General features: G+C 43.0%; 1 protein-coding gene across 2 annotated transcripts in view; it reads right to left on the bottom strand.

Moving 5' to 3' along the window:
* Positions 1-2,376: 2,376 nt before the first annotated feature.
* The window catches only part of ACER3 (alkaline ceramidase 3), a 71,014-nt gene continuing 54,160 nt past the window's right edge, over positions 2,377-19,230 (bottom strand). For both annotated transcript variants that reach the window (XM_024208609.2, XM_024208610.2), the window contains 5 exons: positions 15,984-16,042; positions 12,203-12,304; positions 8,023-8,127; positions 5,071-5,116; positions 2,377-4,841 (listed from right to left, as the gene is read on the bottom strand). In XM_024208609.2, the coding sequence (XP_024064377.1) occupies positions 4,788-4,841; positions 5,071-5,116; positions 8,023-8,127; positions 12,203-12,304; positions 15,984-16,042 (366 nt within the window). In that variant the 3' untranslated portion in view covers positions 2,377-4,787. The remainder of the gene's footprint in view (positions 4,842-5,070; positions 5,117-8,022; positions 8,128-12,202; positions 12,305-15,983; positions 16,043-19,230) is intronic.

The following is a 19,230-nucleotide window of genomic DNA, read 5'->3' as shown; positions in this document are numbered from 1 at the left end:
AAGGGATTGCTTCATCTGCATATTGTCAATTGTAAGATCAGGCCTTAATGTTTGCAAAATAAAGAAGGTTGGACTCTCAGAACCACCGAGCTGTTGAGGAAAAGAGTGCCCGGACTTAGTCACTTCCTGAGCAATCACTATAATTTCAGAAAAAAATCTTCCAGTATGAAGTGTTCCTCCTGACCATTCATCTTCTGCCATCAGATGCCAAAAATACGATATAAATTGATTTTAAATTACTAATGGATAAAATGCATTTGATAAATGATAGTGATTGCTGAATCCACAGTAAACAAGGTAGGTAGACGTCAAAAACACTGAGGGTAATGGAAACCGCTGGGGTGCCTAGCGTGTTTGAAAGTCAAGCCACTTGTTAAGGTGCCTAAAAATGGAGTTAGAAGCCTAGGTTTAGGCTCGTATTTTTGAGACTCTTGGCTGGTAGCATTAGCCTCCCCACTTCTAATTTTATGTCTGATAAATGTAACCAGCTGTTAGGAACTAGATGTTGCAAGCAATCAAATTCAAATAAAAAGAAAAAAAAATCAAGTAGCTTTGAACTTTTCCTTTAACTTAACTCCTGCCAAGGAGTGAATACATTAGTATACGTTAAGCCACCTAAAGGTAACGTAAATGCACAGATATGTTGGCAAGCAGGTTTAAATTCAGATATCTAGAATTAAGGCCTTGAATCTGGGGTCTTTCTGTTCATAACACCCACTAAAAAAGTCAAATTTGAGTGCCGATGAATAGGATCAAGTGTATAACCAGAAAGCCTCTGACAGGTATCTAACAAGTCCACTTACCTAGAGCTCATATATTCAGCCATAGATTAGTTCAATACTTTGCAATCCTGCTAGTGTTGCGAGGTCTGAGTTAGTCTACTTGTCTTTATCGCTGCATCCTTAAATTAAAGGGCACTGATAGTGTGCAATATACATGATAGAGGTAGATGTGCAAGTGATAATTCTATTGCATATTCCAAATTCTAATTCGACAGTGCTTTTAAAATGATCAGTTTGTTCTAAACACTTGCTGTGCATCTCCTGGTGTTAGAACTGGAAGAAACAACAACATTTTCTCTCCCACAAGGAAGAGTTCTGGAGATAACTAATACTGTTAGCCAACTTGAATTTCTGCTTTCAAGTAAGATGTAGGTGAGATTCCTCCTTGCTGGTAGGTCTGAATCTTCCACATCCTATACTTGTTGCAAAAGCACTTTTCATTGTTGAGCTGCATCCGAAAAATCCTGACTCCTGATGTCTGGGTGAAAGCGTGGTGTTGATTTTTATTGTCAAAGAAGGTTAAATGTCCTAATGTTGTCGCTAAGGCAGAGGATCTCAGACTGTGATCTGAGAAACGCTTGCCGATGGTCCACTGGGGAATTGATTGGTCACATGGTAAAGGTCCTCCTGGTTTTTCATAGATTTTTTTAAAGCCAGAAGTGACCAGTATGATCATCTAGTCTGACCTCTTGCATGACACAGGCCACAGAGTTAAAGTTTCCAACCTTTAAATTGCATCAAAATACACTTGCTACTTTGCGAATGTTACTTTTCCATGGACGTAACAGCCACAGAGATGTAGTGAGCTCACAAATGGGAAGGGAAGATGGTCCATGTGGCACTGTCTTGTCAGCTGTAGCCCACTCTAAAAGTTTGAGATCTGCTGCTCTATGGATGGGTCTACACTTCAGGTGCTACAGCGACAAAAGTACAGCACTGCAGCTGTGCCGCTGTAGTGCCATAGTGTAGATGCTACAGCGACAGAAGAGGTTTTTCCATCACTGCAGTAAATCCACCACCCCTTTGAGAGGCAGTAGCTAGGTCAATCTAGCGGTGTCTATACTGGGGCTTAGGTTGGCTTAACTACATCTCTCAGGGTGAGAGTTTTTCACACCCCTGTGCGACGTAGCTAAGTTTTAGGTGTACACCAGGTTTCAGAAAATAAATACCTCTTTGATCTGCTTGGTCATACAAGGAATATAAACAAGGAGCAATGTAACAGATACACGCATGTTCTTTACACGGTAGTTTGGTACATCTATGTTTCAAGCAACTGAACAAGGCCGTCTAGGTGTCATGTTTGAAATAAGAATATAAAGTTTATTCTGTCCTGACATTTTCAATAGGACTTACAATTTGTAAGGTAGTGCTTCCCAACACATCCATCATTTTAGATGACTATTTGTAGTTAGAGGCTTACACATCTCAATTACATTCTTTATGTAGTGGCAATGTCTTGAAGAGAGGCTCTTGCGGAAAAGTGTGTGTTTTGGCTACTTAAAGTGAAAGAATAAGCCACCTTGCAAAACGTTAAGCTAAAAATAGAAACCCCAAAACTGTTTTTACTTTTTTGAGCAAAAAAATCAAACAGAAGCAAACTGACAAGACATGTTAACACTTATTTGACATCCCGACAAATGAATTTTACATGATCTGAAAAGGAATGTGCTATCTTGCTTCTCACCAGCACGCAGGCTGTTGAGCAAGTTTCTTGAAACATCTTACACAAGCACAGAGACAATCTCTTCATCGGGAAATTGGCATTTCGCACATGGCAGTGACTGCACATACACAGATAAACCCTGAAAATACATAACCCCCCGAGACTCTGCAACAAGAAAAATAAGGCCACTGGAAAAAAAAAAGTTTTTAAAAAAATATTAAGTAACCAGGAGGCCATCAGTGACTGTTGATATGTTCTGCACACTGCAGATATAAAGCAGAACTGCTGCAATGGGATGGTGCTTCTGGCCCTAATTCAGCAAAGCATGTGCTTGACTCCCATTTGTGGCAGAGGTGACTAAAATGATCCAAAAGTCCAGCTCCTCAAGGGTAGGGCACAGGCTTGCTTTGGGGCATTTGGTGGGGGAGAACAGGCACCCTCTTTAGTTGTATTTTTGAAACCGACTGCAAAGTCTTCTCAGAAACTATTTTTTCCAGATAATTAAGGCGCCCAATTCAGGAAAGCCCATGCTTAATTCCCATTGACTTCAATGGGACTAAACACCCTTCCTGAATAGAGATGGGTTCCTGACTAGTGACTTCAGCTCTGTCTAAGTTGCAGATCTATCAGATAATGTTTACACAGACTGCAAGCTAGCTGTCAACTGCTAGTCAAACCACCATTTAAAGATTTACATACTGATCGTGGTACTACAGAAGGCCTCTAAAGTGTGTATGTAAATTGCAGACCGAGAGAAACACATTCAAAGGAAAAGATAATTTTGATTAGTATTGATTGTGCATTACAGGATATAGTCTTATCTTTGAAGAAGTAAAACAAAAAAAAAGTTACATGGCCAAGACTTTGCAGATCTTTGAAGCAGCTTTATAGGTGCCTTGGCTCCATTCCCACTCCTCCCCCTCTCTCCCAGAGTCTCCTGCATGCCACAGAACAGCTGGCGGGCCGGAGGCACTGGGAAGGAGTGGGAGAAGTTGATCAGCAGGGTTGCTGGCAGCGGGGTGGGGAGAGCTGGCTGCCCGTTTTTTCTGTGGGTGCTCCAGCCCTGGAGCACCCATGAAGTCAGCGCCTATGACCACAGCTACTGCCGCTCGTTGGGGGTGGTTTAATTATGTTGACCAGAGCGCTCTCTCCCGTTGCCATAGACTGGCTGCACAGGAGACCTTACAGTGGTGCAGCTGCATCGGTACCGCTGTACGGTCTCTAGTGTAGACATGGTCTCAGAGTGCTGTCGATTACGCTGAGGAGACCAAAAAAAGGCCTGATTTTCTTAAGCACTGAGCACCCTTCACTCCAACTGAAGTCAGTGGGAGTGAAGGATACTTAGCACCTCTGAAAATCCCGTGAATATTTGTAAGATTGTAAAATATGGGGGGGGAGGAAGAGAATTTAAAGCTAGACCAACACGGATATAAATAAGCATTTAAATTAAGTGGCTGTGAATCTGTGAGCATGAATGATTTGCAAAATGAAAGCAGGGTTAGTAAAGGGTGTTCAGTACTTGCTAGGGATATTCAGAATGACCAGAAATGGCCTCCTGGATTCTCACACAAGTTCGAAGGACTTGGGACAGTTGTCAAGTTTCCTCACATTCATAGCAAGAATGTCTAAGTGAGTCTAAACCCCTTTTTAAAGGGCCCTTGAGCCATTTCATTGGTGCGCCCTATCCCCAGGTACTGCTGGAAAACACTCCCGATGGGTCCTGCATCCTCAAAAGAAAATGGAAGCCTGACCTAATTTAATACAATTTCTCTACGCGTCCCACTCCCTTGACTTACTGCAAATAGCAATATATAAGCATGGTAAAAGAGAGCCCTAAATCATTACATACCTCACTAAACTGTATAAAGGTGCAAGCTTGAATTAGTTCAGAAGGATTCAATTCACGACAGGCCCCCTGGATGCTTAGATTGGCCATCACTTGGCCTACCATTTTCATAATTCAGTTACTAATATTAGTTTAGCCACAGACCAGACGGACAACTGAATGAAAACATATGCAACCCATTTCAACAAATGGTAAGGTTTCTGTGACCAGCACAAAATATTAGCCCAGCATCTTCAGCTATACAACATATACACAAAAAATATTGTGTCTTAATTTTGTTTTAACACCTTAACAATAAAAAGGTTCTAAACATTATTCCCATAATGCGCCAACTCTTCACTCTGTGTTGTGCCTGGCAATACCAGTAATACAGAGAAGTCTATTTCCTGCTACACAGCCCTTGAGCTGATGCATAATTTTGCCACATCAGTGTCAACAGCTGTGGAATTTCTTTATTCAGCCAGTGGTCACACTTGGTTGGTTGGATCTCTCACAGTCACTGCTTCTTGGGGGGTTCCACAAGGAGAATAGGCCATATTCCAAAAACAAACTGAAAAGAAAAGGGGGAAACAAGATTTGCTTGCAATGTAGCTTCTCAGAACAGAAATACAGTTCACCTGTTCTCAGTTTCTTGGAATTAATACACAGAACACAATGTAAAAGTAAAGCCAGAAACAGGAAGTCCTGGCCAATGAGCCCAGAAGCATGCTTAAATGTAAGCCAACTGAATGGCCCATTTCTACACTGCATCAATAAGTACAAAATATTTGACAGCTTACCTTCACCTTTGGCCTGTACTTCAGGAAAAGTGTCCTTGTGTATAAGCTAGGGGGAGAAATCCAATGAGCATTTAACAACCAAAGTGCCATACAGTCGAGGTACACGGCTACACTTCAGGCTTTGTCCAGAGCAAATACAACACTGAAGACAGGAGTGATCCCCATGATTTCCTGACCGTACCAGAAGCACTTCTGTGATCACAGCTCAGCCTCAGCTTGTTCTGCCTGGGTTTACCTGGCACAAATGGAGGCCTAGTCACAGAGCCCTGTTTTACTGGCTGTCACACAGCAGCAAGTGAGCTGTGTCTCCCCATCCCCACCCTTAAGGAAAGGGAGAGAGGACCCTAGAAGAGCATTCCCTTCGCCTCAGGGGAAACAGCAATCAGGGACTTGTCCCTCCCTAGCCTGGAGGGGTGGGAGAGCAAACTCCCTGAGTAGCCAGGGTGCTGAGCAAAGTTGCATACACTGATCAAAGAGCAAGTATAGGTTGCTCACAGCTTTTACACTTGTGCTCATCCACCTCCTCCTCCCACTGTGTCTGCGTCAACAGTGGTTTTTGTTTGGTTTTACAGACCTTTACTTCAGGGAGGGAGGCACAGCTTGCACCTTCAGAAACCAGGCTGGGCATGTATGACAGTCACCCGCGCCCTTAGCATTTATACAGCACTGAAACTATAACATTAGCAAATGGAAGGCTGCACGGTCTAGTTCCTGGAGCAGGGTTCTGGGTCAGGGGAAATGGGGGCTATTGAAGACTCTGCCACTCACTGTGTGACGTCTGGCAAATCTCTTAGGAAACCTGAGGCACAGAAATGCCTGAGCAACTCACTGAAAGAACTCAGGAGTTCCTAGCTCCTACCCTGGGGCTTAATCCGCTAGATTCCACTGCTTTATAACAATCGTGATAGAAGTCTACAAATATTTGAAGCTTGTAAACAGCAAAGGGTGAGGGGGATTATTTATTATGTCACAAAAGTATATAAACTACTGTAGAAGGAGAAGATGATGAAATTAACCAAAATTGGCTCAATATTAGAAAAAGCTCTTACACTGAGAGCACAGACTATGGAATAATCTGATAACAGCCCTGCCACTTCAGAAATGTAAAACTAGACTGGAGAAACACTAGAAAAATTATACTATAGGGAGATTACTTAGCTCATCTGGAAAAACACTCTCAGGGGTAATGCATGCAAAACCAATTCCCCCCCCCCCCCCCCATATTTACGGCACTGCAAATCTAGCCTAAAGTATTTAAACTGTCTGCATTAATTTGCTTTCTGTGAGGAACTGTCTATATCTAGGTGTACTCAAGCCGTGCACAGCACCTGCCTTCTACACTGAGAGCTGCGTTCAAGAGGACAGCAAGAAAACTCTATCACAAGGAGGCTGTTGGGACTGTCCCTAGTGAAAGAACCAAAAGGAAAATAACCAGCTTTATAACTGGCAAAAAAAAAAAAACCCAACCCTGCTCTCACTGTGGAAAAAAGTGTTTGAGAAGCGATTAAAATTCATACATTAGCTGGAATACCTCTTAAAGATATTTATTTTATGATTAGGGCCCTACCAATTTCATGGCTGTGAAAAATGCCTCACAGACCGTGAAATAAGCCCTTCCCTGTGAAATCCCATGTCCCCTTGTTCCTAGGCGCGCCCCAGCAAAGGGGGCTCTTAGCTCCGGTTGGGCTGGGGAGGGACAGGACTTGTCCATCCCCTGCACAGCTGCTTTGGGAGACGGGGAGGAGAGACCAGACCCACCTCCACCTCCAGGAATGTCCTGCGGCTGCAGGAAGCTCTGTGGTTGCTGCTTTCAGTGTCCAGCTAAGAAGGCAGCACAGAACTGAGGGTGGCAATCCCATGACCCCCCTACAACAGGTTTGCGGACCCCCCACTATCAGGATCCCCCACGGTTACAATACCATGACATTTCAGATGTAAAGATCTAAAAATGTGAAATTTACCAACTTTCAAATCCTATGGCCGTGAAATTGACCATAGCAGACTGTGAATTTGGTAGAGCCATATTTATGTTTCAGAGGTGAGACAAAGCCATTTTGATGGCACGTTGCAAATAAGCAACAAAAATATTTTAAACTGCCAGCCTAAACCCCATTCTAATTCTGATCTAAAATAGACAGCAGTAAATAAAGGGCCAAAAGCGATTGGAAAATTTGAAAAGCACCTCCGGTGACCATGAATTCAGCTCCATTCTTGCAAATACTTATGCGCATGCTTAACTTTACTCCCATGAGTAGCCCCACTGAAATCAGAGGTGCCTGGACATCAATGTAGTATTCTACATGAAGACAGCACCATCGTCTCCCTGCTCCATGAGATATCTGCACCAGTTTTCAGCAGTGGTAGTGCTCATAGAAAGTTAAACATGGGTGTAAGTGTTTGCAGGATGTAACCCGAAGCAATACAAACATTTAAGTTAACATCTTATGTTTGAAAAATGAAGGAATACAACCTCAGGGGCACTGGCATTTTCACTGCTGGACAGATAAAAACTACAGGATTGCCATTGTGAATTACAACCCACCCTGCAGCATAAACAATTCTATACTCTAATATATAGTATATAGTCTTCTTAGACAGATTTCTCTACCAGTTACAGAAACTTCCATCCCATTAGTTTAATAAAAATGGTTATTTTCCCGATCCTTTCAGCTAATATGACATTTAAAGGGCAAGGAGCAACTGGGAAAAAAACCTGTCAAAAACTAATCCTAAAACAGTTTCATGAACATCTAATTTATGCAATGCCTGCTACCTAGGTAAATTCCCCAATACCCACAGAACAAAGCATAATTATGGAATAGATATTATTTTACTTGTGTGTCTGGTACTCTAAAATGATGCACTCCCAACTAGCAACTCAAATCTAAAACCATTTATAGAAACCCCACCTACTTTGCTTAACAAGCTATGGGGAAAAAGGCTGTTTCCTACCTTAGTAGGATATGAAGGTAAGAGCCAAGGCCCGTAAAAATGTGCCACCAAGCATGAAACTGTGTCACGGCTCCCACGACAGGAGGCATCTTCTCTCGTAATCCCCTGTTCAAAGAAACATATCACAATGCATTTTTTTCCAGACTACGCAGTCCCAAGAAGCAGTGTTCACTTGTCAGATCGCGTCACTCTTTCTGTATCTCAGTCATGTACTTCATGCGTTCCGTCTTTACTAGGTTAACGACTACCTGTTTTTTTCCATTTCTAGTTTGGGAAGATGTTTGCTGAACCAGTCTTCTCATAGGTTTGGAAAACTACTGAGAGTCTTCTACTTGAAGGGAGTACGTAAATGGTTTAGACCCATAACTTCAGGTATCATACTATTTAAGACACCAGAAAATACTAATGCATCTTACTTCTTTCCCACCAGTTTCCTGGCCAGTGTGAAAAAAATAGAAGGTTTGAGAGAGAAATTGGAATCCTTCTGAAGAACTCTGTATAAGCTCAAAAGCTTCTCTCCCACCAACAGAAGTTGTTCCAATAAATATACTACCTCACCCACCTAATCTTGGGACTGACATGGCTACAACAACACTGCATACCCATTTCTCTGTATCTGGTAGCCACTTCATCCCCACTCACCAACTTCATGTGAAGTTTGTCTTGCCTTTCTCTCCTTCCCAGTGTGAGGCAAGGACAGACTGGGTGGACAGCTGTGAAGCAAAGCACCAAGGACAGCAACTGCCTGATACAGAATTCAAAGTGACTCTGGGTATGTGGGGGCCCCAGAACCTAGGCTCCAGCCCAAGCCCAAATGTCTACACTGCAATTTTATAGCCCTGCAGCTGAGCCCTGGGAGCCCAAGTCAGCTGCCATGGGCCAGCCACGAGGGTTTTATTGCAGTGTAGACATACATTGAAGAGCTTTGCCGGTAGGAAGCAGAATTCAGTGCAGAGCTTGAAATGCTCTGCCCAGTTGGCTGACATTTGGTACTTTTAAGGGAAGAGAGCTGCTGGGGAAAAGGACAAAGCAGAGAGAAGGGAGTCAAGTTCTCTCACCTCCTTTTCCTCATCACAGAGTTCTAGAGACAAGTATGATTAAGTTGGTTTTAATTCGAGGTGGAGAGAGACAGTTTAAATATCTTTTCCTTCCTTTAAAAAAATCTATTTTCACATTCAATCATAAAAATTGGATACGGTAGCTGATTTTATTTATTTCCTGTAGCCCCTGTTAACTAGTTCGTGTTAGTCCTAGAGCTGGGTTGAGCTGGATATGCTTGTGCAGACACAAATATGCTCATAAATAGCCAGGTTAATGTCATTCTGCATTGAGAACAGAAAGGTGAACCTCCACAATGTATATGTAACACATCAACACTCCTGGATCCATGCTCATAGCCTTGAGTGGCAGGGGCTCCCATAGCCACGATTCAAAACTTGGTGGCTCCATCCAGAGGGGTGCTCTGTGCTAACCTAGCTGTGGAACCATAGCAACCTTCAGTATTTTCATCAGTTCCATTCTCCGTGGAAGTTGAAACATGTTACAGAAGTGAAGTACAAAAAGGTTACAAAATCCTGAAATTTAAGAGGAGGTGGGTGGGTTAGTGTGACTCATAACTTAGGGCATGTCTACACTTACTGGGGATCGACACTTTGGTGATCTATGTACCAGGGCTCGATTTAGCGGGTCTAGTGAAGACCCACTAAATCAATTGCAGATCGTTCTCCCATCGACTATAGTACTCCACCAGAACGAGAAGCGTAAGGTAAGTCGACAGGAGAGTGTCCCCCGTCGACCCAGCGCAGTGTAGACACTGCAGTAAGTTGACCTAAGCTATGTTGACTCCAGCTACGTTATGCACTTAGATGGAGTAGTGTAACTTAGGTCGACTTACCCCCGTAGCATAGACAAGGCCTTAGATTTCCAAAGAATAAAAATTACAAGCAAGAAAACATATCTTCTCCAAGGGTACCAGCTGTAGTAAGTCACCCCTGGAGATTCCAAAGCTCCAGGGACTTCTGATTAAAGCTATGAAACAGGTACAGTTGAATTAAAAAATACTGCAACAGGCAGCAACACACATTGTACGGTAGGAAGTACACTGACATTTTTTCCTTTTGCCAACTGGAGATGGAAAAAGGTGCTTCTAGCTATTGATGCAATCTACTACAATGAAAACTGCAGGCAAAGGGCAGACTTCCTCAATTGATGGAGTGGTTTTGACCTCATCGTTGTGTCAGCATGGCTGAAAAAGTAGTCAGCCCTTGTACCAGTACCTGCAGCTTCAACGAACACCCTGTCATTTGTGCTGACAGAGTCACATCCCTGCGCCAGATGTATCAATAGCATCAAGTTTTGAGCATGAGCCTCAACTGACATAGCTGGCACATTCACAGGTCTGAAAGCTCCAAGAGAACTCTGCTAGGACCAAGTTTCAGCTGGCCCAATGTTGTGCATACATCATTAACAGCCACAACTGTGGTGGAAGGAGGAGGTCAGGTTATACAATATGCCTTGCTGGGTTCTCGCCCAATATAGTAAACTACTGGTGCAATGCTGTCAAAGTTGAAGTCAGTACAGGCCAAGAGAGCGCGTGGACAGAGGAGGTGAGATCACAGGAGTCAACTGGGATCTTCTTGATGCAGGCCTCAACCTGTCCTTATAGAGAGATGAGTAAACATCCTCCAAATTGGTGGTTAGCACTACTGCTAGGATGCATCAAGGGAATTAATACTTCAAGAGTGATACGTCGTCCAGATCTATCTTGCCAGACCTGTGCATAGACTTGACATCCAGCTGTGAAATTGGACAGTGGCTTTCTGTGAGCTTTTGTCTTTGAGGCCTTCCTGGCTGACTTTGCATTGGATTGAATTGAGGTGTTGTGGGGAGGCCAGGAGAGTCTCTTCAAATACCACGCCAGGACACAAATGCCCCAAACGATGCAACTCTGTCGGACTAATTAGCTGTGATTCACCCTGAAACTCCTCCAAGAGTGGTCACTGTCCATTAGTTGACAGACATACACCTATATTGGATGTTTCCTGATCTTATGGGGCTGCTATTTTTGACATTTTGCTGAAAAATAAAAGAGGAAGAAGAAAAAAAGGCAAAACCTGGAAAGATAACAAGCCCTAAAACTCCCTTTAGTGACCACAGTAAGTTTTTTTTAAAGTCTAGAATGAGACCAAAAAAAAAAGGAAGAAAGAAAATGTCTCAGCCAGGTGGCTGAGTGATATTGAGCTCACAGTTCTGACTCCAGATCAGTCAGCAGCAGTTCAGCTGTGGAAGCCTTTTCAGTATCAATGGCAAGAAAAGGACCAAATGTTGTTGGCACTAGAGGTCACTATGGGTATTTCTATACTGCAATTAAATACCTGCAGCTGGCCTGTGTCAGCTGGCTTGGACTGCGGGCCTGTAAAATTGAGATGTAGAAGTTTGGGCTCGGGCTGGAGCCTGGGCTTTGGGACCCTCCCCCTTTGCAGGGTACCAGAGCTTGGACTCCAGCCCGAGCCTGAACATCTATACTCCCATTTTAGAGCCTCGCAGTCCAAGCTCACACAGGCCAGCCACAGGTATTGTAGTGTACAAGTATCCTATGGTTCCACAGCATGGGCAACCCGAGGTGTCTTCTTACTGGATATAAAGCTGTTTGATTTTTGAGTTATGGAAGTTCTCCACAGCTAGGAGCATGGACATAGGAGTATTCTGTTATCCCTACGCTTTGGTAAATGTGCTCTCAAACGTGTGTGTATATTTAAGTAAAGAAATGATTACTGATTAAGCATCAAGTTTAGCATCAAAACTCTCAGTCCACAAAAGAGGTGCTTAAACTCTATATTTGTCTCAAACTTTTTCAAGAACTAGTTTCAAAGTAGCTGTAGATAAGCAAGATATTTAATATTCTGCCTCGAGGGCTGCCAACGAAATTACCAGTTAAATTCCAATTCCAGAATTTCTACATCATTTTTCACGCTAACAATGCTTAGAATTTGAGGAGCCGTTAGAGGTCTACTGTGTGGCGAGAGTTAATCAAGAGCAGACTGGATAAAACACTTGTAAATATTCTGTGGGGCTTATACTTCACATATCAGGAGATGGACTCAGAATTATTCTGCAGAAAACAAATAAAGCCATGGAACTCAGAGATTAAAAGATATGCAGACAAGTTGCAAATGCTTACCTCAATTTATCACAGAAAATGTTGTCTACATTCCAAAAAAAAAATCCCATTAAAAATACACTTAAGGACGTATAGCCCAGACCCCTAAGCCATGGGTATACCCTAGGGGGAGAGAAGCAAAGTGAAATTTAGTTTTTAGGATACAAACTGCATTTAAAGTAACATATATAAATTATACTATTTACAAGTTAAATGCCTGGTGGAAAAAAGTTTAAAATTCCTTTAACAGGACACCAATTTGAAATCTAATCACATTTTCAAAAGTGAATTAAAGGTACAGTACTGTCAGGTAAAACATATCCCAAGTCCCTTGCTATTTTGGGGTGATCACTCATTTTCCCCCTAGACGTTTCTTACCCTAACAGCTAGGTGTGAAAAAACCCCAACACAAACAAGAGAGGAAACAATTAAACTGGCTATTCCAATGCACGGACTAAACCAAAAGAATTCCCCCCCCCCTCTAATCTCTTTCAGTTATTCTTTGGTACTACTACTAACAGTGATAGGTAAGAGTGTTTCAGACAGAAATGTTGTGAGTTGTTGGTTTTTTTAAGTAGCTTGTGTCCCTTTAACATTCAAAGCAAAAATTATTTCAGCCTTTTGATAAAGCGGCATACCAAAGCCAACCACTAGCCCGGCAGACAGTTTTAGAAAAAGTCATTTCAGATTGTGTTTTACCAACAAGAGCCATTAGGAAAAAAATCCTATTTAGGATACAAGACTAATGTGCTGAAGAACCACAGATGCAAGGCAGCACATCGTTCATTAACCCAATCTTCCTGTTTGCATTCATGTAGGCCACAGAATCATTAACTTCTTAGGTGAAGTTTGTTCCTTTGACAGCACTAGGACAAGTCCTCAAACATCCAATTCCAACCCCAAGAAGCTACCATGAAACACAGTTCATGTTATTATCATCACCACGAATACACAGTTCAGATTTTGGTTTAAGATGCATTCCTGAGTTGCTTATTGTCTTTTGCATTATTTTTGTCACTGTGATTTATCATCTGTAGAAACAGCAATAACACCGATAAGAACATATCCTGTATCAAGACAAATGGATAGGGCATTTTAAATGTAAATAAAATTCGTTGACAGTAGTGTTCCCTGTTAATATACATTTTGGAGTTATGGAGTTTAGTGATTGGCATTAGGCGTGTGGTTTATGAGCTTGTAGGTATTTTTTCCTCAAGACAAACACATCAGACATACACTGCCTGCGTTACTGAGGGGGTAAACACAAAACCCATTCACGTCATCAGCAGATTGATTTCTAACTAGCATTTATTTAGTCCCATAAATATAATAGGCAAGCTGAGCCAAAGCACCAAAACGTCCTTACCCACAGAGCTTACTTTCTAAGGGCACAAGTTAGCTGAACATATGAACGAGCAAAGAAAGGCATACATTATATACTGTTAATTACAGCTGGAATGGCTCATTAAATAGGTGAGGTTATGTGTTTCATGGAGGAGGAAAGAGAAGGGGGTTTACATGCATTATTAACAGAGTCTGGTCCACGAGCACAGGGCAGCATAAATGAAGGGACAATGTGGGACTGGGTGAAAGAGACCCCCGAGCAATCAGACTAGGAGGGGTGCGGGGAATGAGAGGTGAATGGTGAGGAGACACAGGTAGAAGCATAGTTCTGAAGAGTTCTGGAAGTAAGGAAGGGGGGCCCAATTTGAGTTGAAGACAAAGATCTTAGGGCACGTCTTCACTACCCGCCGGATCGGCGGGTAGCAATCAATCTATTGGGGATCGACTTATCGCGTCTAGTGAAGACGCGATAAAATCGATCCCTGATCGCTCTGCCGTCGACTCCGGAAATCCACCGCGGCAAGAGGCGGCAGCGGAGTCGACGGCAGCGCGGCAGCGGTCGACTTGCCCCCGTCCTCACAGCCAGGTAAGTCGACCTAAAATACGCAACTTCAGCTACGGTATTCACGTAGCTGAAGTTGCGTATCTTAGGTCGACCCCCCGCTGTAGTGTGGAGCTAGCCTTAGGGGCTCGGTTTGGATGGATTTGAGGAAGAGAAGATATGGGGGGGGGGAGTAGGTAAAGGAAGGATATTTTTGCAGTTAGGCACTAGACTGTGCCTCAAGACAGCAGAGTTCAAGAAGGGATGAATTTTGGGAATGTGGAAGATGTAACTACAGGATATGGTGAGGGTCTGGATATGAGAGGAGAGAGTGACTGAATGCCGTCAAGTATTGGGTAAGAGAGGAAGGTGGGGTAAGAGAAGGAAAGGTTTGGTTTTACACATTTTAACTGGGGTGATAGCAGAATATACAAGATAAGATATTGGAAAGATAGGCAGAGTTGTTGGGATTTACAGGGCTGGAAAAACAGTAAACCTAAGCTGAAAACACACACACTTTTTTATGTTAGAAAAACTCAAGATGGATATATATTGCTCAGAGCTAAGCAGTATCTGAACCCCTGAAAAAAAAGATCTCTCAAGCAGGAGACACATAAAAGAGAGGAGAGCGCACAAAGTGAACCTAGAAACTTAATTTAATATATTTATTCACACTGGCCGCCCTCTCTGTTTCTTCAGTTTTGCCAAGAGACACTTTTCTCTGGTTCTCAGTTCTTCCAGCACTTTTGATACCATTCCTTTTAATTTTGGGGGGAAAAAAATTAAATTCCCAACTTCACATATATCATACTTCACCCATTCAAAACAGTAACTTCAACAAAACTTTTACCTTTTAGCATCTAAGTACTTTACATGCTAATTTTAAGTACTGGGCTGCAGGGAAAACTAACTGAAGTGCTTAACCCCGTGACTGACCCCAACTTCAGCCAGCTACTAGAATTATTGTTTGCGCACTGGCAGTATTTGCAGTACTTTACAAAACAAAGGAAGATAGAGTCCCTGTGCCTGAAGGAATCTACGAACTACCGGTCCAGACACTGATCACGACTGTGTGTGGTCCAGGCTTGCCTGAAGGTACACACTAAGGGTTTGTCTACACTATGCACCTTTTAGCGACACGGCTGTGCCACTACAGCCGTGCATGCAGTGTAGCCTCTGTTTGTAGGCGGGAGAGCGCTCTCCTGCTGACAAAAAACTTCCACCCCCAATGAGTGGCAGTAGCTTTGTCGGCAGGAGAGCGCTCCTGCCGACAAAGCGCTGTTCACACAGGCGCTTTTCGTCGGCAAAACTTGTGTCTTTTGGGGTGCGTGTGTGTGTTTTTAACACCTCTGAATGACAAAAGTTTTGTTGTTCAGTTGCCAGTGTAGACAAAGCCTAACTTCAATCAAATATCTTTACTGAAAGACATGAATCACTCCTCCATTACCACAAGACAGAGAGCATATGACCTTGCATCTCTCACTCATTTAGAGAAGTGGTCAGCACTGCCAGTTTCTCATGTTAAGTTGTTTTTAAAATGCACACCTCTAAGGGCTGGTCTACACGGAGGGGGGGGGAGGGATCGATCTAAGATACGCAACTTCAGCTATGAGAATAGCATAGCTGAAGTCAACGTATCTTAGATCGATTTATCTCGGGTCCTCACGGCGCGGGATCGACGGCCGCGGCTCCTCCGTCGACTCTGCTTCCGCCTCTCGCTCTGGTGGCATTCCAGAGTCGACGGGGAGCGCGTTCGGGGATCGATTTATCACGTCTAGACGAGACGCAATAAATCGATCCCCGATAGATCGATTACTACTCGCCGATCCGGCGGGTAGTGAAGACGTACCCTTAGATGCAAACACCTAGTTAGAACATATCTACTTGTAATGCTGAGCTAAATAAACAGTCACTTACCACAATACAATATATACAGACCGAAGTACAATAATAGAAACCAGTGCTCCATACACAATCTGCAGGAAAGTGGAGATAAAATTCAATGTTAGTGTGTTACAGGCAGGTATTATTGTGTTTGTATACCATCTTAATGCAAAAGAAAACTAAACGTTTGTTGGTTTATCACCTATAGTATCTTTACTGACTTTTTCAAACCATCATTTTGTCTATTCCTCAGTATAGAGAATAGTTTTTCCCCTTTAAGTTTCCAAACAAAAGAAAAACAAAAACAAAGCCACAGTACAAAATGCCTCCCAAAATAGAAGCGTGGTTATATCCAGGCCCAACTGTTGGAGAGGTTTAGCTCTTTTTCTGGAGATAGGAAAATCCAGATTTCAGAGACACGTCAGGAATTGAATTAGAAAGCAAGCACTAGGCAGCACTCTTTATCCTAGTCACTATGGTGAAGACGAGAAAAAGTGCAGTTCACAGCTCGAAGGGTAGTCAGCATCCTGCAATTGAGTTTTGATTAGGGAGTACATCACCATGTCTTCCGTTCTCTGTGCACTTTAATCCAGGCCTGCACAAATGACAGTGGCCTTGGACAGTGTCTAAATTAGCAACTCCTTCACAGACAGTGTTTGCGACTAATGATATCGTGCAGCATTACTGAAAGCAGAAATCTGAATAGACTTCACTATGTCTACCATTCAGCAAAGCCCAAGGGAGCATTCTAAGTTAACCATGGCATATGTTCAGCATTGAGGCCTTGTCTAAACAGGGATGAGGTAGTGTTCTATGAGTAGAACAACTCAGTCATGATATGACTGTTTATCTGAGAGGACCTAGTGAAACTGGTCAGCAATTATAAAGGTATTAGTGGGGGCTCTCGGAGACAATACAACTTGCCCATTAGCTGATATGATTATCCCCAATATCAGTCTCCACCAGAAGAGAATTTATTTTACAAAGAGCTTGGCCACACCATGGCATGGAAAGCTGTAGTGTAACTAAGCCAACTGTGAGGTTTATAGAGGGCGGGAAATTCTAGAAATGTACGGGACAAGCTGCAGAAGTGGCTGAACAAAAGGATTTTAGGAGTTGCCACAGGGGCTAAGTTGGGGGGGAAAAAAAAAAAAAAAAAGTGAATTCATCTCTACACACTTTTAGGTGAGGTGGATTCTCATGAGGAATAAGATGGTCTTGCAGTTAACACACGGCACTGGGAGTAAGTTAACCTCTCCGCATACAGCAGTGAATCCACAGGCAGAATTGTATAAACATTGGGACAGCGTGAGGATGGAACTCTTGACACTGGTGTCAGCACCACAGACAGGGCCGGCTCCAGGCACCAGCTTAACAAGCAGGTGCTTGGGGCGGCCAAGGGAGAGGGGCGGCACCTGTGGCAATTCGGGGGCGGCAGGTCCCTCACTCCCTGTAGGAGCGAAGGACCTGCCGCTGAACTGCCGCCGCCAGGGGCTGTTTTTTTTTTTGCTTGGGGCGGCAGAAATGCTGGAGCCGGCCCTGACCACAGACTGCTCTTTGGGACAAGTTGACTTTTGCAACTTCAGCTGAGAACATCTTACTTAGAATAGCCTATGCAAAGCGCCTCTTTTATTAAACAGTGTCTCTCTCACTCTCTACTTTTAATAAATCTTGTTTTACTGAGCAACCTGCTGCTGTTTTGGGGAAGCTTCACTTAGAGAACAAGCACCTGGCATCCTCAAAAAGAGAGCGCACGTAGGATAAAGAGTTACTGGAACTGAAACCCCTCTGCTGGCATTCTAAATTTTGGTCAATAGGGAACAAGCAAATGCATTTATTCCCAGTGAGGTATACTACAAAAAGCTGGGCAGATGATACAGAGGGGAGCAACCATGAGAGTGCATGAGAAGAGAGGTGGCCGTGGGGTTAGGTAACAATCTCAGAAGGCAGAGATGGGACATTGATTAATGTTTCCTGCCCTCCAAAAGAAAGAGCAGTCTGAATTAAATTAAGTGGCAAAATGAGACAAAAAAGAAGGGGTGCTAAATCCTTAGCTGGTGTATATCAGCACAACATCACTAATTTATACCAGCTGAGAATATGGCTCAGGAAGGATTGTACCCAAAGACACCACCCCAGTGTGAAAGGGAGCAATTTAGGAAAAGAAATGAATAGGAAATAATGTATGGCTGCCCACATCCTTTCCCACATGCAGCAGGGGGTTGGTAATCTCCTGAGCTCTCTTCCAACCAATCTTCTCTGACTCTATGATAAGCCCCAGATGGACTCCTCTAACAGTATAGGTTATAAGGTCAACATCTCAAATGAGAACACATTAGCAGAAATGATAGTATCTGGCACTTTTCACCCATAGACCTCAAAGCACTTTACACAGGAGGTAAATATTTTCCTTATTTGACACATGGGAAAATGGAGACAGAGGTGAAGTGACTTGTCCCCAACTATGCAGCAGTCTAGTGGCAAAGTCGGATTAAGACCTGAGTTTCAATCCAGTGCCACACACACTGGTCCATACTACCCTTCCATTTACCACAGTATTCTCCTGGTACATCAACAAATCAGTACGATGGACATGGAATCCTTGGCCAATAAACCATAGCATGAAGCTAGGCAGCAGCAAAGTAATATTTCAAATTACACAACTTGGGTATTAATTTTTGAAAAGTTTCCGTATGCAAACCCTTTTTTGTTTTGCAGCACACTTCTAATCTTCCTCTTTTCTTCTCTTACTTCCATTTGCCATTCAGCCATTTTAAGACAACTCCGTCATTCAACAGAGGTAGAGGAGAAGCCAGGAGTGTTTGCCCTGGAGGGACCGCAGAGGGGAGAATACAGGTGCACCTGCACTAAATTGTGATATCCTCCATATCCCCTCTCTATTTTTCCTTCCCCATTCCCCGACCTTCCTTTGTTTTTCCCTTTAGCTAATCCCTTCCTATCTTCCCTTCTCTCATTCTTGTTCTATATTAAATATAAATATTTAATAAACAGAACTCTTTCAAGAATTATATTAAAAAAACCAAGACCACAACAAAATTGAGGAACTAGTATGGCATTTGCAAACCAACATTTTACTGACACTGCTTGTATGTTCTACCCCTTTCCCTACCCTTCGGTTTGTTTATTTAGCCTTCAGGCCAGCAGCTGTCTCTGGCAATGGAATAACTGGGGCCTGTAGTCACCATCATAATACAAACAAACAACAAACTGGTCTGGTTATTGGCATAACAATACTGTAACTGTAGCAGCTGGGGAAAAT

The sequence above is a fragment of the Terrapene carolina genome, unplaced genomic scaffold, assembly GCF_002925995.2.
Source record: "Terrapene carolina triunguis isolate 2854851 unplaced genomic scaffold, T_m_triunguis-2.0 Scaffold97, whole genome shotgun sequence".
NCBI classification, from domain to species: Eukaryota; Metazoa; Chordata; order Testudines; family Emydidae; genus Terrapene; species Terrapene triunguis.
The sequence above is the reverse complement of the archived record's forward strand: the minus strand, read 5'-3'. Positions and strand labels throughout refer to the sequence as shown.